The sequence below is a fragment of the Xenia sp. Carnegie-2017 genome, unplaced genomic scaffold (assembly GCF_021976095.1).
Source record: "Xenia sp. Carnegie-2017 unplaced genomic scaffold, XeniaSp_v1 HiC_scaffold_25, whole genome shotgun sequence".
NCBI lineage: Eukaryota > Metazoa > Cnidaria > Anthozoa > Malacalcyonacea > Xeniidae > Xenia > Xenia sp. Carnegie-2017.
In genome coordinates, this window is record NW_025813488.1 from 4,834,146 (window position 1) to 4,861,936 (window position 27,791).

Here is a 27,791-nt window from a genome sequence, read left to right on the forward strand (position 1 = left end):
CAGTTTTATAGCACACAACTTCCAGCCATCATGAAAAATATAAGCAAATATTTATATCTAATGCATATCAAGTAAAAGAAAATACAAGCATTTACTGTACTGAATGATATCAAAAGGTTAAAGAGAATGCAATACAAGAAACCTATGTACTTTCACACACACGCAGCGAGTTTAAAGATCAAACTTACATATCTTGTCTTCCGTTTCGTTAGGACTACACCATTACCAGCACAAATTTGACCAAAAATCTTGTCTTCAGTTTGACTAGAACTAAGCCATTACCAGCTCAATTTGATCAAACAGGGTACAATGCACCGATATATGACATATCATTATTTTATAAATACAGATCAAAGTGTAAAAATCTTTGTTTTTTTTCTAGTCATCGAAGATCGTAAGACAAAGGGTTAAATCTGACATCACATGGGGGCATAAAAGACAACTACTTAGTATTATAATATACCCTTTGTTTTACAGCACAAAAGACGTTTGGCCCCGAGGATTTTCTAGTAAGTAATCACGCATGATTATCAACAGTTCAACTCGACGATTAGAAGCCATATTGCACAACAATATGCATTGTAGAATATCAATTGTTTCCCATTTATTAATACACCCTGTATAATATAGAATTTCCAGAGTCAAATAAAGTTTGCATCGTCACGATGTCGTTCAATCCGTGAAAATTAAAAAATTAATTGTGTATTTCAAAAAAAACCACAAGTCAAAGCTATGTCAAAATTTAATGAAACTACCTAAACTAGTATTTAAATCTGTACATCTTTCCATTTGTACTATTCACAATTATATTTCGTCAATGTAGGTCAGTTAAGGTTACTGAAGTTTCAATTTGAAATTTAAACACCAATATTAGGCATAAATACGGCACCAACCCACAACAAACGACCATTTTTTATCGTTGGAAAATAAATAAATGTCTTTCTATTAAAGTTACAAGTAACCTTGAGTTCAACACTTTGTATCTTATAATCTCATTTAGCACATAAATACTTTAATTTCTTCAGTACTTGTTAAACACAAGACAACTCTCTTGTTCTATTCCAGTTTCAGATTACATCTGAAAGTATTCCCACTGTCAAAATATTTCCATGTATTTTAATTTTTCTGGAATTAAAAAATGTTCCTCAAGGAGGAAGACACTTTTCGAACACATTTTATGTCATTTCGTATTTATCAATGACACTTTCACCTTCGCATTTAATCTGGATTGTTCGCATTCCATAGTCTACAGCTGGCAACATTCACAAGCAATTCTTGTGCTACACACGAGAAATATTGCTGCCTCCTGGCATAGACAGCGGCTGTCCGGTAGGCAAGCCATTATGTTCTAGATAGTCGTATGAAGGCGATACCGAGCTTGGTGGTGGATTGAAATGCATGCTCATGTACGAGTAGTCCTGGGACGATGAGCAATAACGTGGCGGTGGAGGTGGTGGCCCTGGTACAAGCATGGATGAAGAGCTTCCCATGGTGGGTAATGGGTTGTTCATAAGGGATGGTGCATACGGAGGTGGCCGATTGAGTACCGATTGATCCCCAACAGGACTCCAAATGTTAGCTCCACAGCTAGGATATTGAGGATAACCAGATGTAACTGGAATCTTTGGAGAATCTTTGGGTGTAGGTGGTTTTTTCTTTGGTTTTGGCTTTCCTTCGCTGTTTTGTTGTTGTTGCCTAACTTTCGCACGTCGATTTTTAAACCAAACCTAATAAAAGATGAGTTTTTTGACCGTTGAAACAAAAAACAAACAAATAAAACTGAAGTACTCAATCAAAAGGCAGTTATCAACAACCAAGTTTGGCCACAACTATCTCCAAATTACAAACAGTCCGCGTGTCCATATCCGCCCATCCATCTCCGCGTGTCTATATCCACATTTCAAACAATAATCATTTTGTGTTCTAACCATCACATTACTATCTCACAAGATTTATATCTTTCAATAGTCACTGTCACATAACGGAAGTGTTTCCAAATTTTTCCATAATCATTTTTCAACATGCACTTGGCTAACTCCACCTCCCACCGCGTCACGTCTCATTTCAAAAGTACAGAAAAAACGATGAATACCAAGCCACAGGTTATGTGGAAAAATCGAGAGTAGTACAGGAAGACACAAGAACACGTTTAAATACGTTTTATCTGCAAGTGCTTTGTTAGGTATTAAAGCAAAGTTCATGCCTCAAGGCGGCTTGTAGAGTTTTTAAAAGTTTCGATGTGAAGGTAAAGGTTGATGTGAAGGTAAAGGTTGATGTGAAGATAAAATTTGAAGAAACACAAAGACTGTTAATATACGTGAGTAAGTAATGAATATATTGACAAACAGCACTACATAGAAGCACTACATAATAAGTCTGAATTATTTGGCGTTAGAGTCCATTGACATAAAGAAATAATTATTTTTGTGACGAACACGGGATGACTTAAGCCCAAAAAGAGCATCACAGCACGTTATAACAGGAAAAGGTCTTAAATAAATGTCATTTCAAATTTTTGCCAGTAATTTGATCAGAAATGTTACGCAACATTAAACCATATATATCACATATATATCTCATAACCCGAACATTACACATGTTCTATATTGAACAAACCTGTTTTCAATTAAACGTAAAGCAGTCATCACAAAATGATTAATACAAGTTAATTAGCGTGTAAACAAAAATACAATGTGTTCGATGGCTATGCTGATCGTGAAAACACATATGCAGACCCGCCTTTATTTAACACTCTAATTATCGTCCGTTCGTATTTATAGAAGTCCTAAACGATTGACGAAAAATGTGAAGGAAAATTGGCAATCATATAAATACCATTATACAGTGACAGCTGCTGACCAAATGTCATTACCAGCATTACTCAAGACATGAAAAAATCCGAAACTTCATGCCTTACACGTATATCTATCTCTATTCAATCTACCTGCCATGAGTAACAATGTATGAGGTACCTTTCCCTGTTTTCTACGAGTTTCGATCTAATTGCATGAATATGAGACGCATATGGAAAAAGACAAATAAAGGAAAACCATATAAAACCATAAGGGAGAAGAAAATTATTGCTTAATTTTTTATTATAAAGGATATAGGTAAAATATCATTTGATATAGGTAAAATTTCTTTGACCACAGTAAGAAGTTTAAATGATATGTGATGATTAGTTTTGTAAGATCCATATATTACGTCAGACTTAAAAAATACTTCAGTTTCCCTAAGCATTTCCAGTAAAATTTTCAAACGGTAAAACATTGTAAATACGAAAACTATAACATTAAAAATTGTATCTTAGAAATAGTCAAATGGTAGCAGCCTCGCTGTAAAGTTGTCAGCAACCAAGACTATGCGTTTTATGAGCATCAACATAAAAATATTGCATCATTAATATGATATAATTGATAATTCTCCTCTAAGATTCATAGAGAGATTTGTAACAACTTGAACTTGCTGGAACAAAAGCTGGCGATATTTTCACATCCAACAAACAAGCAATAAATTTTGGTGGTAAACTACGTGCTACATACTACATACGTAACATACCTGAACACGTGATTCAGGAAGATTTATTTTCATGGCAACATCTTCTCGCATGAATATGTCAGGATAGCGCGTTTTGGCAAAAAGGGCTTCAAGTATTTCCAGTTGTCCTTTTGTGAATGTCGTTCTCTCTCGACGCTGCTTTCGTGGGGGGTGATGACCTGTAACAACGGGAAAGAATACATTAAAGTAGCCACAGAAAAAAGAATAATTTAGGCAAACGAAAATTCTTTTGAGGGGCGAGGTCGAATGATTTTCTTAATGAAAGATTTTTGACTAAGACAAAAGTAAATGCAGATTAATGGGTTCTACCCAACTAAAATTAAGGTGAAAAATACTTTACGACATTTGATATCTGTGTTCACAACAGGATTTAACACCTAAACATACGCCAGCATACAAAACATGTATTGTCCTATTTATGTTTTACTGGTAAGTGCAAAAGATCAACTTTCCTATGTCAATTTGGACACGACGGATGTTTAGCTATCATGTTCCAAGCTAACTTTATATGATTTTATATTCTCTAACTTTATACTGTATAAAAATTACGAAAAACATGGTAAATCTTAGAAGCCGAAGAAATTCTTTACACGAATTTTACCGTCGATACACAATTCTTTATGTGTATTTTGCCACAATATTAATCCAACTAAGACAAGCTATTTTATGTACAAAGAACAGTTTGTTATGATACACGAACTAAAATATCCTTTGCCTTATCTTAACACTCGGCAAATTTTTCTTGAGACGTTTATGGTACAAATACAACAGTTGGTATGTTTGAAAATATACTTTATAGAGATAAATGGTTTACTTATAAGTGCAATAGAGGTTTGCTTTTAACAAACATAAATAATATTTAAAGTAAATTTATAAAGCAGAGACCCAATATATGGAAATTTCAACATGCATGCACATATAAAAGTAAAGATTAGCGATGTTTAATTCGCGCATGCAATTGCCTTGTATCTTTCACTTCATTAAACAACATGTAGAATATGTTAGTAATCACGCAGCCCAGAACAAAACATATTTTAATGTTTTCAATGGACTAATGGTGTGCCTACAATGTTTGAAAATATTAAAGTATAGATGATCCAATAATATTGAAATAAAATACAATAATCAAAAATATTTTCTCTGAGGTTGCTTGCTTAAGACAATAAAACGTCAGAATATCAGTTCGTTGCAGTAAAAAATAACTTTTAGCTAGTCCGACTGAAGTTCCTTTTTTCGCTTTAGCACCAAAAATATGTTTCTCATTTACGTGCATAGGCCCACGCGAGAAAAACATAACATAGGTATGAAATGGAAGTAGGAAATGAAATGAAAATATTTACACTTTCTGATGTCCTGCATGTTCTCAGCAAGCGTTAAAACATTATATTAATCAAACAAGATGACAAGCACACAAGTACGTTTTCGTAATGGTGCTCTTCGTAAACAAATATTTCAGCAAAGTTTTCTTCTAAAAACACGTTAATAAAGACAAAAGACAACCATATTTCTGATGATCAAAGTACGCAAACACACGTATATGCCTAATTAACTGTGAAAATTGCAACGCATTAATAGCTTAACTCGAGCATACGTTTACGTCTCACGAAACTAAATTGAAACACTCGAATTAACGTTATTTACAAGCTGTGTATTTAGTTAGCTAAACACATAATCTATATCTCGATCTACTTGGTCTCAAACTGCGAGGAATAATAGCACTAATACCCTTTTCCTTTAACAGCGTTGACTGCAAGGTGGATAACAAATTTTTCACAACTAGCATATTATACCATAGCGAGCCTTAATATTTCGAACACAACTCTTTCTCTCGATGCAAAGACTTTATGTTTATTAATTTTCGACTCGTAAAAACAATGTGAATAGTTTGGGTAAATTTATAGCAATATAGCTGAAATGGATAAGCCACAATATTAATAGTTATATTCGAAACCAAAAATTTCAGTAAGCACTGTGTAATGATTTACAAAGCTTGTTGGCTTTCACCCATGTGTGCGCTCAAGAAAAACGCTCATGATTTCATACGAAAGCTCAAAGAGCACATACGCAAACAGTGTCACATACACAAAGATATGTAATTCGTGGATGAAGTTCATGCAGCATTCTCCATCAAATTGAGAAGAACAACTTTATTTGAAGTTAATGTTACTGCATAAACTAAACGCATGCAAATTGAAAAATAAATAAAACAATTAAACATAATAATAAGATTGACAATATTATGCATTTCAACTTAAACGAAAACCCAGCAAAAGCACTTTTCTCTAAGCCAATTTCTAGCGCACCAAGAGATGGCAAACCACCGCAAATATATCACGACGAAATGCCACATTTGAAAGAAATAACTTACTTAGGCATTGTGCCAGATACAAAACGGATTCTCTACACAATTCCGGCGCTTCTGCACGACAGCAAAGCTTTTGCCAAGGAATTTTTTAAATAGAAGAAACGTAGTTATGTATACATGGGAATATCTACAATTGCGAAGCTGCGATTAAACGTGGCATAAAACATTATTTTGCATGGTTCCATTATTCAAATGCACACATGCACTGTTCATAACGTACGCTGTATTATTATTGTTTGGTAAAAACATGCAACATTGCGAGAACATTCCTACACAATTGAGTTAATTTCGAGCAAAATAACACTCACCATAGTTCGACGCCAACGGTCCCAACATATCATAACTTGGATGGTGCGACAATCCTATACCATGAATGGGATATGGTGCCATGCGATTACACGGAAAACTGGCCATCGAATCACTCGTGAATGTAGCTAAAAGAAAGAAATCCTTTTAAATATGTCCCAAACTCTTGATGATTCCTCAATTCCTATGATGTAGATTAACAGGCGTGTTGTGATTGTGCGTCTTTGTAAACTTCACACAAAGAACGCTAGATGCAGTGTAATTGCAAACAGGATACTTAAGCAATACGATAAATGTGTATCTGTGCTGTGAGCTACCGGGGAGCTTTGCCTGATCGTTTAAAGATTCCTGCTGTGTGCGTGATAAAAGATTGACAGCCATAACCTTACATGCATATGTCAACGAAAAGTTTGGACAACATTTAATCTGTCTTGACTCAATGTAAGCGATACCAACTGAGTGACAAAAATGTTAATTTTAAACTCCTAATCAAGATGCACAGAAACCTGGACTCTGCAGGACAGAAACAAAAATTTCATGTGTTGTAACGGTATATTAGTGTATGCATAAATGACAAAACACGAAAAAAAGCTGTGTCATTGATAGAGATGGACGACATTTTGACCCGTAAAACCACGCGCAAAAGCTTAAATTTCTTGTGAAAAAACGCATTCGCTGTGGGAACAAATTCATTAATAACTATGCCAGCTTCTACACAAAGAAAACTGTTGCATTGCGTCGTAGAGAATGTGAGAGATGACTTCTCGATGGATACGAAAGTCGCATAAATAATGATTGTTTGGTGTTACAAGATACAATAAAAGCAGACGTCAACTGAGTTATCTAATAGTTATCTTCGTAATAATAAAGTTATCGAAGTCATAAAGTTTACATCAATTAACCACAATAATCATATATTGTACGAAAAAAATTGCTTTTAACGTTAGTCGAGTAGGAAGCTTATGCCACCAAAATACCTTAAACATATCAACTTGTTCGACCGATTTGAAATTTTTCAACCATGCAGCATGGTAATGCAAATGGTTTTAGTTTCAAGTCATAAGAGTCCAGAACATTCACGTACAATTTTACCAAAAGCAAATTCATTCGTTCAAAAATATTAGTTCTGTTTAGTGTACGGAAAGAAGTCAGTGACAAATTCAAGTATTATCAATCCATTTGTTTATAGAGCAGAGAGTCGGCCTGTTAAGAATAATTTGAAAATGTCAGTTCATATTATCCACGCCCATTGTCAACGCGTACCCTGTGAAGGAGAAATTACAAAACCTTCAAAGCGGCTCTTCTGCAGGTAACAAAAAATCTTGTATATAAAAATTTCAAAAGCTGTACTTGACAGTTTTTCTAAAGCATGCAACTTAAATATTGTGAAAATATAGAGCTCGAGTATAAAATATACATTTATATTTCATTAAATGAACTTTTGGAGAAGGTTCGTGGATAAACACAGGATATATAGATATTGCAGAGAGGTTATATATGATGCATAATATACCGGCGAAGTTACGATAGTCTTGGAAATGTCGCTCATATTGCAAAGAGAACCATAAAGTACATAAAGAATGTGAAGCTAATGTGTTGTCTTTGCATTGAATGATAGAATCACATGCATTTCAAACAGATATGGCTTATCAAGCACGATGGTATATTTTATTAAGAATAAATTGAAATGGGCATTATTCGTATACGTCCCATATATATATTGTAAATATTATAAACATCATTGTAAATATAAATAATTTATTAGTGACATTTTGTTTGCCACAAGAGTATATCAATGATCATATAAACGCCAATAATGACTAAACTAGAAAACCACAAACCACACATCGATTAACTTTGCGCACCTAAGCCAATTAAGACTTACAAAACTGGAAAGAATCCAGCATGTTCTTTTAGGTTCTTTTGGGGGCATTCGGAATATCACTGCGACACCATGTGGGTGGTAGGACGGTGGTACATATAGACTTTGTCTTCAGGCAAAATACTGTAATACGAGAGCTTATTTTCAGTTGATACATCAACTCCAGGCAATATTCATTCGTAAAATACAACCATTAATCTGTGTATTATTTATTTAAGCGTTTAAGACACAATTTGCTAGTTAAATCACAGCACAAGAGAAGTTAATCGTTTTCACGACTATTTGTATTTGAAGTGCAAGTTCTACTGACGCAAAAATTATTCGCCTACATATATGAAGAGGCGTAACTAAAGGAAATGCTAACGAAAATTATCTGTTTAAAGGTTTGTCATCGCCGACAATTCAATTTTCACTCTTTTTTCAACAAGTGAAACGAGAGATGTAAAGCTTCAGAAAGGTGATAAAAACAAGATAATTAAATCAATCATATCCGACTGAAGGTCAGTAACAAAAATAATTTATATTTCTATGCATAGTACATTTGAAAAACGCAACACTTTGGGCTGCATAATATGGAGTAAGTGACATACGAAAGTTTTGTAAATTAATCTAGAATGAAATACGCTCTACGACAGTTAAAAATATGATTTATCAAAGTAGGAAAGTAATCACAATAAATAATCAACAGAATTGAAAAATTCAAGAAAGTTTATGTAAGATTCATTCAGAATACATTGACAGTACAACTAGTTAACCAAACCAGGTCCAACTGACAAAACGAACAGATCTCAAAAAATACCATTCCCTACAGCTACATTCACCACACACATGAAAAATCATATATTTTGGACGCAATAACATTATTTAAAGATGAAAAATATACATTGTACTCGACAAAGGTACTCGAGAAAAATACTGCGCAACTCAAAGGGACGTAGTGCACTATTGAATATATCAGTGCGTATACTGCGAGGTTACATTGGGACCATTGCCATGGTGATCATATGACTTAGATCTAAGTAAAACCATATAGCCGTAGTCGTTAAATTATGAAAAAAACCACAAAAGTAGTATAATGCCTATAAGATTATTAAATATTTGTAGCACATAAATTTTAACTGTTTCTTAAATACAAGAAACGTTTGAGGGATAAGATATCTGTGCCAATTCTTTTACGACATTAAATATATTATTGGGTATTAAAATAGTTAAAACAGCACTCTGCTGAGATTGTAATGGGATAAAAACCACTATCGCCTTGGCTTTGCTAGATCGTATAAAAGGATTTGTGTACGACCACTTGTATAACAACACATTGTAAAAGGCCACATTGGATCTTTGTGAACAAAAGAAAACTTTGTCACGCTATTATAGTAACATTTTTTTCTACTTCCCTTCAATCATTCACTTCATGACACATCTTACATGACGTTTTCGCATGGCATTCCATTCAAACCATAGCATGACTGGGGAAACATGAAATGCAAAATTCAGTGAACCTAATTCACACAAAAACGGATAAATCCGGCTACAACTCGCGAATAGACTTTAACAACTGGGTACATTGAGAATATGGCTCAAATAAAACAATGTGTCGACGTTGTGCCTGAGTAATGAAAATATAAAGTAATCATACATAAAGAAGATAAAGTACAGCAGAAATTAAAAACCTCAAAAAAATAACAACGTAGCTACATCGTATAAATGATTACTTTATGTGAGTTGATAAAAACTAAGTAGACAAAATCGTTCACTTTTACATAAATTATTTTTTAAACATATTGTAATTTTAATGATAATGAATTAAATGACAATGAGCTAGTTAAAAAACTACTTGTTTTATACAGCATATTTCCTACAATGAGTAGCTCGCATACCAAGAATCAAACACTCATATTCCGTACAAATAAATTCGTGTCTTAACGCTGGGACAAATAAGCCCTTCAAATGAGAAGGATTTAAGATGAAAATGAGTGTTAACAAAGTAGGTCACCTTACGTCTAATGCACGAATTACATTAGTCGATGGCAATATAGGATTTATTGTAAAAAATATTTCACAACATTTTATGGTAGAGCAAACTGTGATATATTGGAAACGACCGGCGTTTAAAATTTTGGGACAGCACAACTATGCGATTTCGATTTAGCATAAATGATCAATGGAAACTGAAAGAAATTGCTATGATAGAATGTTATTCATAGACATATAGTGTGGTCATTTTTGTAGCCACGAATTTCAAGAGTGAAAGACTGCAAGGAAGGATTAAAATCACATAAACCACGATGCAAAAAAACAATATATGTTAACTACTTATTAATGCAACTGACAGAAGCGTATTTCATTCATCTTGAGCAATCAAACATTTAAAAATTATTTCTTCAAATTATTCAACTTAAGATAAAAAGCTTTACAGAGATTCCGTCATGAATTGATAGATTATAACTGACAAGAACTGCATGCATCACGAACCGAAAATTCTCACAAATTGTCGACAATGGCAACAAATAACTTTTATATATGTGTATAATTCAAGTATAAAAACATTGTCGTCAAGAAAGGATACATGCTCCGAGGGTGAGAAATGTCCTCATAAAGTTGATTTGATATTTAACAGATTTATTATGATGTTGGCATTTAAAAAAACATGATTAAATGTATAGAGAGCAGCCATTCATGAACAAATAAAAATATCGAGCACTTCTATGACGTCATAAATATGGCCTTAGGCTGACAGCCTTAACTATATTTGGAACAACATTCTTCAACAATTATGTGCAAGTATTTTACAAAGGTACTTGGATCGAAATGTCAGTTAAAATGGTTCAACAATTGGCATTTCTATAATATCAAAATTTTAGTAAATTATCAGGCAATTGGACAATCATCTTTCGAGAAGCTTCTATGCAATAACAAATCTCAAAAATAAGTTTGAAATTATTAACGAGAATTCTTCATTTATAAACTACAATTTTGTTTACATTATATAATATTCCCAGCTACTTATAACATTTATTTCCCTCGTGCCAAAAATTATACTTTTCCCTATTTTTCTTAAACGGAAGATTAGGAAATGCTCAAATATGATGACTACGACCTGGCAACGACTCACCTTCGAAGGTGTTGACCAGGTCAGAATGAGAGCCCGATGAAAAGAGCTATTTTCGCGCCTTACACGTTGGTGTGCACATATTCACAAAATGTTCATAAATTTGTTGATTAATCACAATGATAAAAGAGAGTTTAAAAACATAAAGAAAAAGCCTTTAGTTTATATGTTGAAAACGCATAAAAATATTCGGAAAGATCACAAACAAATGAAATTCATACGATCGGGAAAAATCTCAGCTTGCATGCGTCAAATCAAATTTAAGTATAAATTGCTTCTCAGAAATATCATACATATTCATAAATGCGGACTTTGCCGAATGATTGCTTGAAAAACACAAACGAATTAGCGCAGCACTTTAAAGTACATACACAGTTTTATAGTATATTTGGCATACAGTTTACCAAATATTTACCTAATGTATCAAAACATACAGATAAATTGAAGACATACACATTAGGATACATTTGTACTTACGTATAAATAGCCACAGACAATTGTATTAAACTAACGTGGATAAGATAAAGAAATGAATAAGGAAAACGTAGCAACACAGTTGACCAAACTGAAGTGAGCGTGCAGATAAGAAAGACACTGCTTTTTTATTCGTAATGGTTTTTTAAGCAACGATGAAGTACATTAACCAGAGCAGACGTTTAATGACCAGATTATATTGGTGTCCTATAACACCAGGGGGTTATATGGTTGAAACTTTGTTTACATAAAGGAATGCCATCCCGTGAAATTTCGTTGCTTAAGAGAGATATATTTCGCTTTTAAATAGTCCCACAGCGAAAACGACATTCCTTAAGAAACTTGATATCGATAAGATCCTCAAACCGTTGACACCCAGACACAACGAGAAAGACTGTAATGTGACTATCCATATAGTTGGTACTATAGTTTAACAAGATAAATGTGAACCCTCTCTTTGGGCATTTTTTTCTTTAACTTAATTACATTCTAACAATACAACTTATGAGAGAAAAAATCCAGAAGCTGGATAATAGATTCTTCATTCTTCTCACTAACATATAAGAACACATGAGTTGAGAAAAAACCTAGCAGTGCTGTTCTACAAGCTACGAATTTAACACAGTAGCGGTCAAAACCGTAATCTAATAAGAAATTGAACAATACAGCAAAGCAGATAAAAGAGCAACGAGATGGACAAGAACCATAGGTATTAAATGATATAAAAAGAAAAGCAGGATGCATAGTAAACCAAATCCTCAAAATTGTCACTGACAACCAACTCTTAAAAATTTTTTTATATTTTTGGGTGAAAATTTTGACGAGAGTTCACACCCATGCATCTAATCAACATTTTGCGCTTAAGACGATTCAATGGATAGAAATCGAGAAGTTGAAAATTTTTTAATTTAATTATGAAATGACAGAAAAATAAATGATATAAGCAAGACAATTTACTCTCTAAACAGTCGACAAAGGACTTAAATTTTTCTTTCTAATCAAACACTTCATAAGTGGCCCAATCTACACGAGAATCAGAATTTTTTCAAATAATTTCACAATTATGTAATTCGAAATTTATTAAAACAAAAAAAAAATCGATGCATGAATAATAGCAAATGGCATGAACACAACGTTGTCCTTCCACACACAATTTATATTCGAAGCAAGAACAATCGTCAATGAAATAGTAATGTTTTTTCATGACTCAAAACTTTTTTTCATGAAAATCGTAATCCAACCCCTCGCCATTAACATACCCCTTTCATTAAACATAAAAGCAATTCCCATTCATAGTTTAGATCTGTGTTGCTTTACAAACACAGGTAATTGGATGCGCTTCAGTATTGTAAGATTTTTCTCAAATTTCACACGAGAAAAACTATTTGAAACAAGGGATAATGTAAGTAAGCACAGGGATAAAAAAGGATGCAAGAGCTTTTTTATATTTGATGCCTACACCCGATATCCTCTGCTCTCCCTTGCTCTGCCCTCCCCCACCCCCACATACAGAATATCTCTCAGAAAAAAAACATCAAAATGAAAATAACCATAAATCAGTTGAAGTATTGAAATTACTACTCGTGTAGATATAACGTTACTGAAACAATAGAGTGCAAAATATCAATGAAGAAAAATAACAATAATATATAAGATCTCCGTGCTTTCGTCCACAAGCGATCAGTAGGTTTCGGTAGACATTGTGAAGCGAAAGTGCGGAAATATTACCTTATTGTTATGTTTAACAAATATATATAAACAATTATTGGGAAGTTGTATCACGTGCAACGATTTGATTCCAATAAACATTTATCAGACTAATAAGAATACACTATTCAACAGGTGTATATAAAGTGTCAAATGATCACCATTAACAATGTTTTAGTGGTATCTCTACATGTATATTTTAAAGCAACAAGGGATGTGATTACGAAAAAGGAAGGAAAGGAAATAAAAAAATTTTTATACAACAATATATGATTTTCTATCATGAAGAAATAATTTTGCGAACTTTAATTTTCTTATTCTAATTTGGTGTATTACGTAAAGTGACATTGCATGGCTCCTCGATCATAATCCCAATCTACCAAGAAACACAGACTGTTTTGTTTTGGATTATTGCCCGGATTATTCAAGTCCTTCATAAACATAAACACAAGATCACGGAAAACCTTGCCACTATAACAACACTAACACGATGTATTTTATGAAGCGTTCCGTGTGCCGATCTTCTAGAACGTTTGTATAAAAGCGCATTGAATTGTAAGTATGAGGTTAATACTTGTATCGATAAAAAACAACATATTTTACAGGTATCTGCTAACAGTAAAATAAAAAAACCTTTTCATAAGGATGTAGCTAAACAGTGAAATTGACAAACTATTTAGGGAAATCAAAGGCAAAATTAATTTATCTGTAATCTGATCGTGTTAAACTAAATGAAGGATTAACAATCACACAATTAGGACTAGTTGGATATCATGTACGGTGTTGGAACAATATTTCTCATGTGTTGATTTACTCTTAGGCCTGTTTTATACGTCGCATTTTACATGAGCCGAATGCATTTAAAACAAAAGATAATGAGGCATTTTATCGCATTTTCTTTTGTCTTTAATGCATTTGGCTCATGTAAAATGCGACGTTTGAAACGGGCCTAAAAGCTTGATAAAGTTTTCCTCAAGAGCACAAGTTCCAAATGAAAACTAAAATTTATATTCTATTCTATCTTCTCTCTTGAACAGCGTAAAGAATTAGTGCATGCAGTTAATACTATCAAATAATTGGAGGTACTTCATATTACACTTAATATTTAAGACTCTTTCCTTATTTTGAACATAGAGCACGTAAGTAATAAAATGCACACGAACGAAAAGCTCGCAGAACATGCTAATTTCTTAATTTGCGCGTGCGCGTTCCTGCGTACGTATAAATATTTTGCAACACAAACACATTGACGTCAAAAATGGTCGAGCACCATTTATGATTTTTTCCAGAAACCTCGTTTTCTCGTTACATCGAATCGAAAGTGTTTAAGCAAAGGTGTAGCAATAAAATATCAAGCGTTTTAAAGTCGTTCCTATTCAAAATAAAATCAAAGATTCACTTTCAAAAACTTACGTCGCATGTGCAAGCGATGTTGCACCTCCATCAGTTGTTTGGAATTGTAATTCTGAAATGACGTTGTGGCCAATGAAGTTGGCGTTTAGTATGTAGACGCTGACAGATACACAAAAGAAGAACGAGTTCACTGGTGTATCTACAAAATATAGGCATGTGTGTGTATTGGCACTTTTTAACGTAGCATAACAATGATAACATGGCCAAAATAGGAATGAAACGCATGGAGAATGTAAAAAAAAACAAACAGAAATGGTTGGATATCAATTCCCGGGGATAAGATATCAAATCCCAGGAATCGAATCAACACATATACGAAACGTACAAAGCTTGTGTACATTTTGTAACTTACAGTTTTGTATCAAAGACAAAAGAGCGTGATGCTGACGAAGCAATAATTGTAGCAAAAAGCGTGGATTTTTTCTTTAAAAGACAACAAGCTTAAAGTATTGTTTTGGAATGTTTAAAGTGCATAGTTCTTTTTCCGCTCTCTCACACAGAGGAGCATTTAATGTCCAGCATAACAGAATACACCACACGTCGTGTTGAAATTGTATAGTTCAACAGTCCATTAATATAATTTCAAACACGCGAGCTGTGCTAAGCAAAATAGGTGCCGAGAAAATATTTTCATGACAAAAACAAGTGATGCATGGTTTAGATGGAATGAGAAATTTCTACACAATAACCTGTGAATAAGAAAGGCAAAAGCGTCATTCCCATTTAAGAATTTTATCCAAGTGAGAATTAGATCTTTCGAAGATTTAAAAACGACATAGCTAACTTGAAAAATCAACTCACTGCATATGAATTTTTCAACATTTGAAAAGAATAATCAATACAATTTATGTATGTAAGTAAACTTAGTTCCTGAAACTTTCTAATGTGTTATACAACTCTACGAATGTCTTCGAAATGAAGGATTTTTTGAAGGATACCTAAATTGCTTGCAAACTTAAACATTTCCCATTCATTAATTATTATAGTATAACAATATCCTCCCAAAGTAATTCATGAATGCATGTAAGTTTGATTTAAAGTTGTACAGAAGAATAGCAGAGATTATAGGTTAATGGCTTATCACCATGGGCTATAAGTTAATTCAAGAAAGTTTTCTCAAAATGGAAAGTACTCAAATGTTCATGAGTTGACAAAATGAATCTAACTACATACTGATGTTGACACTCGCATTTTCTTCTTCACGGTGACAATAAAAATCGATAGAGGAAATGAAAAAACTTCGTTAATTTCAACATGATTTGACCCACAGTTTCAAAAAGAGAATTATTTTTTTTTACAAAGAAAAGTAGATTAACGTAATAATTTCCTATATCACCTATTCATAAATGCATTATACGCGCTTCTAGGACACATGAAATTAAATTGGCACGGACAAGCTACGATGAGCATTCCCATCAGACCACCTTGCGAGCCCTCCGCAAACAATAAAATATTCGAGTTCGTGGTTGAGAATTTTTCGCCTTATTTGGCCATGGACACAATTCTTGTTCAGGGTAAAAACACAGGATAATTAAAACATGCTTTAGCCTTGTTCATAAAGATTTCTTAACATGCAGAGATCTAATTTTAAATATCATCACAAATTGATGTCCTCAAGGTGAATTTCTTTAAAAAGCAAAACGTGAAAGAGTTTGGTTTAAAATAGGATGAATGCTTCTCATTACTATACATAAGAATTTCATTAACTCGAATATATCAAACATATAGTGTTGAATAACTATTGGCAAAGGTAATGGCTCAGCAACCATTTAATGCAATTCAAATGTACGAACTACGAGAATTTATCGAATTCAGTCATTTGCTAAAATAGAATCGATTTTTGATCAAAGCCGTGAAATGAACTTAAATTTTTTTGTTGTAACTCGAGAAAAGGTGAGAATTCTCGCATCATCCCATAGTCATTAAAATTACATAAGCCCTAAGTGACTACACATAAGACTGGATCGAGAACTGTGATTGATGAAAAATGCTAACCTTGGCTGACGTGAAAAAATTACAATCATTTTTACATTACTATCAAAACAAAGTTTGTTCAAAAGTTGACATAATCGTTGCAAAACATTTATCATCCAATCATAATTTGCTTTTAATTCATCATTGAAATTTATTCTCCTAAACCAATGAAGACAAAAAATTAAATCCTACGTGCCTATCCTAAAGATAACAATGTCAATATCAATGTTTGTATCAATAAGAAATAATGAAAAATCACAAACATGAACAGATAACGACGTCCAAACTTTATTACATTGCTAGCGAATCACTTTTCAATGCTAAAAATCAATACATGAATAAAATCATGTTATCCCCAGCTAAGTATTAAAAAGAGGGCAAGTGTCAAATACTTAGATTTCCAAACACATAAAAAATTGCAATTAATTCTCTACAGCTGAAAATTGAACTCGAGTAAAGAACAAATCAATGCAAAATTTTTTGTACCTGGGACGCAAGAAAAAAAGACAATGAAACATAAAAAAATATAAGATTTAAGATTTGCTTGTAAATAAAAATTTCCCATGTAAGATAAGATGATCAAATTTCTGCTGATAATGTCTAAGCCCTAGCTCATAAGAAGATGTTCAAACAGATTTTACTCTGTTTCTCCAGTATTTTTGCGCCATTGATATTCGACAAAAAGAAAATGGAAAACAAACTCTTACAAACTTAATGGTCGACAGTGCTTATTTAATATGAAAGACACTGAAAAAGCACAACTTTCTTGTACGAAAATTACAAAAATGAAGCATTGTCAACAAATTAAAAAACTCTTAAGTAACTAAAAAAAATGAAGCCTTTTGCGATAACTATATCCCATATTTAGACATAACTTTGCTACAGTCCCACAGCAAGTGAAGTATCATTCAAAGGCAAATTATTGAAAGGTTTAAATGCATACATTTTAATACGTGTAAATTATATTTTATACAACAATATATAGGCATACCTATGAATAACCGCAGTAAAATTCCAAATGGTAAAGTAGGTTGTACTTTCATAGATCAATTACAGCGGGCAGAAGAGACGACCTTGTTCTCTGTTGGTTCTCTTTCACCGTCACAGTCCAGCAATGAAAAATCCCGCTGTGGAAAAGGTAAAGAACTTTGTTATACACGCTGAGATGCACACGATAAATTATCACAAGAGCTAACAACAACAGCGCATTGCACACACGACCAAGACACGACCAAAATTAAATGAGTTAGAATAGGTAACCATAACGGCACATTACAATTTACACAAATCATAATGAAACGGACATTTGGAAATTTGATACAGATCAATGACAATATCCTCACCTAGTTACATAGCTTTGGTTGAAATTCAGTCGTAAAACTAAACACAAATGACAAGGCAAACTTTTGTTTATGTGATATTAAACAGGCACAATATTGAGGAAGAGTATAACGGTTTTTAAGAAAATAAGCCAATTTAGTTGGTTTACTGTTTCCTGTCAAGAACCTCTTGTTGAATGAAAGAGTGAATATTTACGACAAACATAATATGTGACGCAAAGAATGCCGGTATTGGCTGAGATAAAACGGCTGCACAAAAGACCCAAAAACGTAATTAGAAAACCTAAATTGAACAAAATTGCATGTTTTTCAATGATGAAAACATGTTCGGCATGTCTACACAAGAACCGTGGCTCTTTCTACATTGACAATGATCAGTCGTGGAAGACAGTTGAAACTTTTCCAATTATTCTAACAAACTGATCAATTTGCTCGTTTGGTCGATCTTCTCTTTTTAAGTGGATAGAGATGACTGCGGGCGCCACGATCTTTGTGTAAAAGTCGTCATTAAAATAAAGCAGATTTTTCAAAGTAATTGTTGTACATTAGCATAAGAAAACATAAAGTCATTTGATGACTTTACGAAAATTAGGTGGGTGTTCGAGAGTTGCCGCTCAACAAATATGAACATTTTAAAAAGGAGTAACGTGAGGGAGGGAGGGAGGAGGGAAAAAATAAAAATATTTTCACACTTGACGTGTATACGAAGTAAACTAGCAATATTTTAAAAATTGTACGACACATTTGAGTAAATACGTAAGGTGACTAAAAATTGCAAAGGCTTTATCTAAAAATTAAATAGCTCAAGAATACGATCAGAGATTAAAATCTCAACGCGGGTGAATCGTAAAAAGCCGACAAAATCAGTGATACTCGAGCGAATAAACATAAACTACTAATATCAGCATCTTTAATGTTAGCATTTGACGTTTTCAAAACAAAAATAAGACACATAACTGGCACGTACGATAATAATTTATTAGTACAAATCTCTGGCGAGAGATTGCATCCAAAATAAGATACGCCTTTGAATGTACAAATGGCTATGGTATATATATACAAACAAAACTAATAAGATTTCACGCGATTAATGGGAGATTTCGTTAAACCATTCAAAAAATTGACGAGAACCTATTTTAAACTAGTTTGCAAGGTTGTTAAGTATAGGGAAGTTTCATACACTCCCTTGCATGTGGTTCAAATCTGCGGACATTTTGGCGTCAAATCGTCTGACATGAAATAATGTAAAACGTTGCCGCTGCTCAGAGATATAAAACACAAAACGCCCCTTGGCAGACGTCCTTGTGTAGAGCACAATGAATGAAACGCCGTTTTCCTTGCAATTGTAAAACATGTCGGAGACTCATGGCAGCCGCCAAATATTACGAAAACAAAGCAAGATTTCGAAAACTAATTGGGCAGAGCGGAAACGCATGCAAGAACCAACGGACCCAGTGTAAATTTTGAAGCAAATGCTTTTTTCTACAAAAATTAGCTATTGAAGGAACATTTTCACTTTAGTGAACCGTATATGAATGATTTCTTTGTATGAATGTTGATCAAAATGACCGTCATCATACTGGTGACTAGAGCTATCATAGATATCGTACATGTGTTATTTACCTTAGCATATAACAGTTCAGATGCAATTCTAAATAAAGTTTACAGATGATCACCTAAATAATCTTTCACAATGAAAAACAAGGTATACAATGGTAATTTCTGACTTAATATAACTAGTCCGTTGTCTTTATGATATATATTGAACGTGTTCATTGAATCAAAATAACATTTATATAAATCACATAGAAATAACTGTGTAATCTATGGAGAAAATACCTTTTTCTATATGTAATGACCCATCATAAATTATTCTTCATGCTGAGAGCAATTTCAAGTACTTTAATCTTTAAAGAAGCGTAGTCATTTATACACATTTAAAAATGTTTTGTGTACACATGCACTGGGTGATGTAAGAAATTTACACGTGCGTACACAGTTGAATAGTACTCACAATGAAACCATAGAAAATTAACAATGCGTTGCATAAACGAAACGTCAGCTGAGTACCATTGCTTTAATTTTAAACACAAACACTTGATTACCATGCATAAATAAAGGAATTACTCGCAATTGCATCATTTGTACCAGTTAAAGTTGTAAGGTTTTCAAAAAGAAAAATAGCTTGACCGTTATTACACACCATACAGTAAAAGCGAAATTTGCAAGATTAAGAACAATTAATGAATATCTACTGTAATACAAAGAGCAAGACACGCTGCATTGGATGAAGCAAGACCACATGGAAAAGACACGCCATAACTATGATTGAAAGTTCGTTTTAAAACATACTTGGAGTGATGAGTAATTGTGCATGAATTTACATATGTTTATAACGTTTAGATGTAGACGATACGGTTTACGAGTTGCATAATAGCGCAAAGACAACCGACAAAGAGCGGCGTTGTTAAAATTTAAAAGATATTTTATTAAATTCTTGACTATATATTAAGCGTTCAGTGAACGCGACTTGAAGACGTCAAAACGGGCAAGCGAAAAGAATCCCTACAGAGAGCACGTAGAAATTTATATGAAAGAGCATGGAGAATTTTCAAAGGGAAATTAATAAGTTCATATATATTGTAGCTATATACGATATTATTTAACATCAAATTGTATTTACACGACTGGCTAGGTATCGCAAACATACTTTAATGTTTGGGTTATGGGTGCAGAGAAATGTTTAATTAGGCTATTTGATGTAGGAAAAATTATCACAACCGTTAACCACAAGACAGCTTGTCACTCCCGCCACAAGTCTTGTATTAATCATTAGAAACATTCATTTCAACTTTTGTCAAAGTGCACGTACAACCTCGCGTGTGGTTGTGCCAATTACAGCAGAAAAACATAGTAAAGATACAATATTAATAAATAAAGAATGAAGCTTATAGCATAGAATTTCAAGAATTAAAGATGACGTGTGAAACTCGTGTGAAGCTTAGTAAATAACATCTTTATGTGTGTATTTTGTACAATGAACATTGAACAATCAGATTGATTTGAATTGAGACCTGAGCCGATAATTTCACGGTAAATACAATTTTTCGTTAAAAAGCTTTAAACGTATTGAGGCTAACAAAATTAGCCACTTATAAAAACTATCACGATTGTAAATTGAAGAAGTATTTAAGAAAGATACTTATATTAAGACCAAAATATATGTCGGTTTTCCGGGGAACTCCTGTTTTAGATATGACTATTAATTTCGGCGCGAAGGCACTAATCTCTATGCAGATCCAAATTAGATCAACTTTATACACAACACAACAACCGACAAACTGAATGTATAAGTAACTAGCTAATACGAACAAAAAATTTCCACAACTACAAGCCAAATTTGTAAAGACTGCATTCAAACAATCTGAAGCACATAACTTTGTCGTCGTAGGAGCTATAGTGGACAGTTTTAGAAAGACTCAATGAACGTTAAAGAAAAAACGAATATGTCCATATGAGATATCAGTTTATATCATTCGAATGTATATGATATTTCAAACAACGAAATTCAAAGCTTTCCATTTCAAGATTAGTTAAAATGACTACATCAATGTTCTTCTTTTTCATTTGATAAAAGCTTTCCGGATATGTCGAAATAATCTAACATCTGACTGCCGGAAAATACGATTATACTCGAATGACACGTGCTTCAATAAAATAATTGCTCCCTCACACTGTACCACACGGGGTATAACAAACAAGATAAGAATTACAAAAATTATAAGGAATCTGTGTTTATAATGCGATATAAGCTTTAATTTGTTCCGGCCCAGTCTGAAATCACTCATTGAGATTTAACTGCATTGTTGGTTTTATCCAGTGGAGCTTAAATATTAAAGACTTTTAAGTCTTTAAAGATCAGACATGCATGGTTCTTCTATTTATTTTGCAGGCACACACGCAAGCATGTATGTAACAGCATTCCAAACTTTTCAAAACAAAATAGTATTCATGTAAAGAACAATACCTCGGGAGACAGCTTGGTGAAAAACATACAAGATTTCGAAATACTTTGCAAAATCAAAGCTAACTTGATAAAATTAGCTGCATGATAAAAAAGCTACCTCTTTAACTTCATGCTTGTAGCATGTTACTCGTATTTTTGGAATCATTACAGGACTAGATGATTCCAAAGCCTATTGACATTTTTCCATGCTGCTATAACAGCACAAGTTAACATTTTCGTAAACGTAAACTTTGTACGTTGAACAAAAAATAATCCAGGATAGATTTTTTCATGCAATGTGTACGTCTGCAAAGTCCGTTGTGAAACAAAATCTCTTTCCAACTAATCATTTTGTCGAGCTTCATACGACCAAACGAAATTTGTACATAACTAGTATTATTTTTATTACTATTTTTCAATAAATATGCACGTCTTAATCATGACTTGGCTAAAAATATTTGTATGGATTCATAATAATAAAGAGAAGAATCAAATAAATCATACTACGGAAGACAACATAAAAAAACTAAGCAATTTTAGGTTGTCATGTGTAACTATGTATTTCTTCTTTGGCTTTCCTTTAAGACTTTTATCTGCTAGTATAACACCAACATCATTCTATATGAACAACACCTCTATTATACATGTACCAAACATCCTTTTAGAGCCTCTAAATGTCTCCAAAATATTCAAAATGTGTCCTCTCTATTCATTCCTTATTTTCTCGGCCACTATCCTGAAATGGCAATCTACCTTTTGCAGCAAGTACAAAATCCATAGTTTTGTGTTATGCCTAATTCAGGAGTTCATATATCAACAGAGTTTTCATAAGTAATCGCTAAATGTAAGCAAAAACATGTCAAAACACGAGTTTCATCATAACACATCAAAAATACTTTTATTCTTTTTCAATGAACACAGTTTATAAATAAAAACGGAATACATTTGTAAAATTTACATTCTTAGCATATCCTTAAATAATTTTTCCACAATATTAGATGATAAACGTCCACATGTGAGAGAACCAATCATGAAAAATTCATTCCTGAAAACCTAAAGGCCTGAAACTGTACAAATCTCTTGTTCATCGTTGCATCATAAATCCTTCTTCATTTCTGTCTAAATGTCTTGCTAAGTGTGCGTGCAGTGCCAATATGCATCAGAAACAAATATGTACAGTACCAATCCCTTGCATATTGGTGCTCGGCCAAACAATCTTTTTCAATCTTCTCATCACGCATTTTGAAGTTTTTAAGGCAAATCTGTCTAATTAAGAGAATGAATGCAGAGTCTTCTTTAGAACTGCGGCTTTTGAGGCAGCTTCTGATGAAAATAACCTTCTCGATCCCCTATTAAGGGTTTCGCCTAGTGCAAAACTTGCTGCCTCTAGTTTGGTTGTTGTGGTTGTGGCTAAACCGCGTAAAGGCGATGTACTCCTCCCAACACAAGACGACAAACATGCTGTTTGATCGGAAGTGCTTTCGCCAACTCTCTTACACTCGCGCTTTTGTTTTCGCCATTTTGCTCGACGATTCTTAAACCAAACCTAAATTAAAAAATGCTACTCAGTATATATAAAATAACTTGATTATGCATTAATTCATGACAAACTTTAGAACTTACAAGACAAAAAACGATACAAGTTGGGCAACCTCTATCCAAGTCAAAGCTAGGGAGTTATAATGTTGAACAATTGAACGACATGAATAGAGTGTCGTAGAGTGTTTACCAATATAGATTAAGCATGAATTCCCAGATGGTTTACTTATGCGTGAAACATGCAGAGTAAATCAAGTAATAAAATAAAGACATATTGTAGGGGTTGGCTAAATACATCATAGAAAAAAAGAAACACTCCTCAAATGCAACAACAGTCTGTTGTATGGGCAACTACATGAAAGCTCGTGTAATATCCAACAATTTCACATACAAATAGTGACTTAATAAAATTGTTTTAGTTAAATAAAAAACTATTCCACTTTATTAAGATGATTGCGTTACTAAGCCAAAGATCTTCAAGTTTGTTTATTAATATAAATAAGAATAAAGTCCTCCAAGCCTCCATGAATATTAAAAAAAAACAGTTTCTAATATGATTGCAATCCAGGAACAGAAGTACAATATATGCTATAACTCATGAAAAAGTGGCTCTTATAGACATTCAAGACTTTAGTTATGTGTGCCAATAGCACACTTCCAAAAATACTGCAAGCTCGCTGCTTTCACACCTTTTGACAAAATAGTTGACCAACGTGAAGACGGTTCTCTTTTGAGTACTTGGGAGATTTTTCAAAAGATTCTTTATTGTTTATAATTGGCTTAGCGTGGATTATACTAATTCAGTAATTGCCACGATAAATGCAATGAGTACAGGAAGCACAAAACTACGACGTGCAAACACGTTTATGAACAGTTGTTGAGATATTTTGTCGGTCAAAGTTTTCTGTACATCGTTATATTGGAATGGGGTGAAAAAATACATAAAAACTTGCCATGCACACATAGACGTAGTAAAATCTATAATTGAGGCGGCGTGTGTGTTCAAATAGGCATGCTATAATAAGTAGAAAACAATAGATTTTAAAGGAATTTAATATGAAATATCATGCATATACATTAATATTGCCTCCCCCTTTTCCCATGCACATTTTACGATCTTTTTAAAGTCCAATCCTGATAAATGCTCAGCTAGTTAATGAAATATTTCAAAAAAAAACTGAAGAATTATTAATACATCATTATGTTCATATGTGTTCATATACGCATGCTATAGTCTGTAGAAAACAATACGCTTCAAAGGAATTTAACATGGCATATCATGCATATATATTAATATTTCCTCCCCCCCCTTTCCATTCACATTCTAAATTTTTAAAGTCTAAACCTGATGAATGCTCAACTAGTCAATGAAATATTTCGCCATAAATCATTTGAACAGAGCATTCATTTGGTAAAATTTATAACAAAATTCTTATTTATCATTTTCATGAAAATTTCCTTTGGTTAAACTGGTCTTGAGTGGTTTTAAGTAATCATCTTTATCTAATGTGAAAGTTGGGAAATCTCGTTAAAAATACTTTTCGTACTTTTCAGTTGTAACTAAATAATATTTTGAGGCAACATGTCAATTTCGGAGGAACAGCAACCAAACTGATTCTCATTCCTGTCGTAAAAAATTGACGATTGCCTCGTCAAGCACTAGAGAATAAACGTGCTCTTTATTAGCCATGTCTGGAAATAACGTTTAAAATCTATATTGATGTTCATACATAGGTAATTGCACGGGTCAAGGAGTAATACATTTTGCATCAATAATTAGCTTCATTCATTAATTGGCCATGAAAATCAGTAAAAGACCAATTACATAGAAAATTTAGATAAGAGACGCACATCCTTTATACGTGCATAAACTTAACATGAACCAACAGTTTGTCATGCAGAAGACCTTATGATTACTGTTTGAATAAAATAGGCTGATTATCAGCTACCTAGCTACATTTAATGGTTTGCATGATTTAAAAATGTTGATGGTGAAAGATAAAACTAATTTTAAATATATACAACATGAAATTGATCAACATCATCTATACAAGCTCCGAACAATAAAAAGCACAATATTTTTACATTAAGTTAGTCACTAAGTAGCCATATATTTTTTTAAAGACAATTAGTCAAATCTGCTAACTGGCCAAAACTAAGTGATTTTTTCTTCAACCTAGCTACCAGGAGCTATAGACACACAAAAATTGCGTTGGAATATCTTCTGCAAAGTTCCAAAATACAAGCTAACATGCTTTATTTCTACATAAACAGCCAGTTAGATTACCTCAACTCTTTCTTCTTTTAAACCAGCTTTCACCGCTAGATCTTCGCGCAAAATAACGTCAGGATAATGCGTTTTTTCAAACGTTTTTTCCAATAACGCGAGCTGTTCTTCCGTAAAAATTGTTCGATGACGTCTCTTGCGTTTCGGTTGAAAAGTATAGAAGTCGGCTCCATAGGATGTTTGCAATGACACTGAAAAAAAGATAGATAGATAATCACTGGTAGCAAAAAGGAAGTTTTTCATGTGACAAAGAATGTAAAGGATGTAAATTTGAAAAAAGTTTTTCCATGCAACAGTAGCTAACAAATTACTTTTAGGATATCGAAAGCAAAAGTTAGCCAGCATGAAGCTGACAAATAAATCATGGCGTACGTATATAAAGATGAAATAATTGGTCATTAGAAGCTAAAATCATTGTTTGAAAATTGATGATCAAAAACATGTTGTATTTAGTATAGATATATACACTTACACATATGGTTGATATAACTTGCTGAGGTTGGACAAGATGGACAAGTCATTGGCAGTTGATACGGCGAGAAATATCGATACGTAGGTCTTGATAAGATACTATCGATACTAAACGATGTGCCAATAGACATTTTCGGAAAAAATTCAACTCTTGAACACTTTATCTTCTGCAATTCCGTATTTATAAATATATTTATGTTCCGCCAATATCTTAAAGAAAGTCAAGCCGCGTGTCTACCAGCCAAACAGAAGCACGATTTGCCAAATGTCACCGTGTCCGACTTCAGAGGGGGTTTAATATTTGACTAAAAGGATTTACGTATTAACTGCGAGTGTTAATTTTTTCTCCATTGGTGTTTAAACGAGAGCCTCACACAGGAGTGCGTCTTTTCCTTTGTCAAACATAAAGATAACGACAATGAAAGAGGAAGCGAGTAATTGAAAAATAAGTGCGCTTTGCACTGATTTAAATAAACACGATGTGATTATTAGCAATACCCTCATTTCAGTTAAATGGCGTTGATAGAATTACTTTCATAGTTAAATTCTATATCTTTCTTGTAAATTATCAAAAAAACAAAAACGTCTTGTATAAAGGGATATATCCTGTCGACAAGTAAAAAAGCTTATTTATACAATGTCTTTTGTCGAATTGAAAAGATTTACTAAAGAAAATTTAATGCGTATAAAAATACGAAAACATTTTCACCACTTGAGCAAGGAAAAATTAATTGTTTCACACGACAAAATATACCTAAATGAACCCAAACAACGGTCTTAACATATCGTATATTATAAGTAAAAAATTGCAAAAAATAAGACACTTATTTAGTTTACTTTGATATAAACGAAATAACAGTGATGGCTCTTAATAACGTATGGTTATAGTTAAGATGAAACATTTTTTACTTTACTTAATGAATGAAAGGTGCAATACCTCGGCCGTTTATATCTCGTAAAAAAATACGTGTGTACACCGAACATATGTTTCACTGGTGCATGTTGTCGATGATGTAAATCTGGATGTCTTGTACTGATATAGATAAAGTTATAGAGACAACAAAAACTTTGTCGTCTAGTTTTGCTTATCGTGGTTTTATTTTACTGATCAGTTATCACTCACAACACTGACGTCTGTCAGAAATACTGTTTGTAGGACTTTAAAATACGTGCGACTAAAATCATAAAATTTCATATGTCCATCAGGAAATGAAAAAGAAACACCCAAGCAAAATAGGAAGAGATCCGTTTGTTCAGTTTCCGCACTTGCATAATTTTTAATCAAATTTTCATCACACTTGTGCAAACGGCAATAAGTTAACAACGCGATTTGTTTATTCTCTATATGTTTGTTGTTGAC

The 27,791-nt window shown here is 33.1% G+C and overlaps 2 protein-coding genes and 1 long non-coding RNA gene across 6 annotated transcripts; 1 reads left to right on the plus strand and 2 right to left on the minus strand.

Moving 5' to 3' along the window:
- Positions 1 to 724: 724 nt before the first annotated feature.
- Positions 725 to 21,100, minus strand: LOC124453023 (homeobox protein OTX1 A-like). Of its 3 annotated transcripts, none has more exons than XM_047003709.1 (6): positions 19,968 to 21,100; positions 17,780 to 17,915; positions 14,815 to 14,953; positions 6,232 to 6,357; positions 3,559 to 3,716; positions 725 to 1,727 (listed from the first exon to the last, which is right to left on the minus strand). In XM_047003709.1, the coding sequence occupies exons 3-6, from the start codon at positions 14,843 to 14,845 to the stop codon at positions 1,281 to 1,283; spliced, it is 762 nt and encodes a 253-aa protein (XP_046859665.1). In that variant the 5' UTR covers positions 14,846 to 14,953; positions 17,780 to 17,915; positions 19,968 to 21,100; the 3' UTR covers positions 725 to 1,280. The 3 variants fall into 3 exon arrangements, with proteins under 3 accessions (XP_046859665.1, XP_046859664.1, XP_046859666.1); XM_047003708.1 differs by lacking the exon at positions 19,968 to 21,100 and adding an exon at positions 18,132 to 18,694; XM_047003710.1 differs by lacking the exons at positions 14,815 to 14,953; positions 17,780 to 17,915; positions 19,968 to 21,100 and adding an exon at positions 11,698 to 11,780.
- On the plus strand, positions 7,501 to 9,161 carry LOC124453024. The gene is made up of 2 exons (XR_006950929.1): positions 7,501 to 7,538; positions 8,495 to 9,161. It is a non-coding gene; the product is annotated as an uncharacterized LOC124453024 (long non-coding RNA).
- A 1,922-nt stretch (positions 21,101 to 23,022) lies between the features above and the next one.
- Positions 23,023 to 27,134, minus strand: LOC124452837 (diencephalon/mesencephalon homeobox protein 1-A-like). 2 transcript variants are annotated; one of them, XM_047003463.1, is made up of 3 exons: positions 26,433 to 27,134; positions 25,961 to 26,151; positions 23,023 to 23,680 (listed from the first exon to the last, which is right to left on the minus strand). In XM_047003463.1, exons 1-3 carry the CDS (start codon positions 26,560 to 26,562, stop codon positions 23,405 to 23,407), a joined length of 597 nt encoding a protein of 198 aa, XP_046859419.1. In that variant the 5' UTR covers positions 26,563 to 27,134; the 3' UTR covers positions 23,023 to 23,404. The 2 variants fall into 2 exon arrangements, with proteins under 2 accessions (XP_046859419.1, XP_046859418.1); XM_047003462.1 differs by having other exon boundaries at positions 25,961 to 27,134.
- Positions 27,135 to 27,791: the final 657 nt, after the last annotated feature.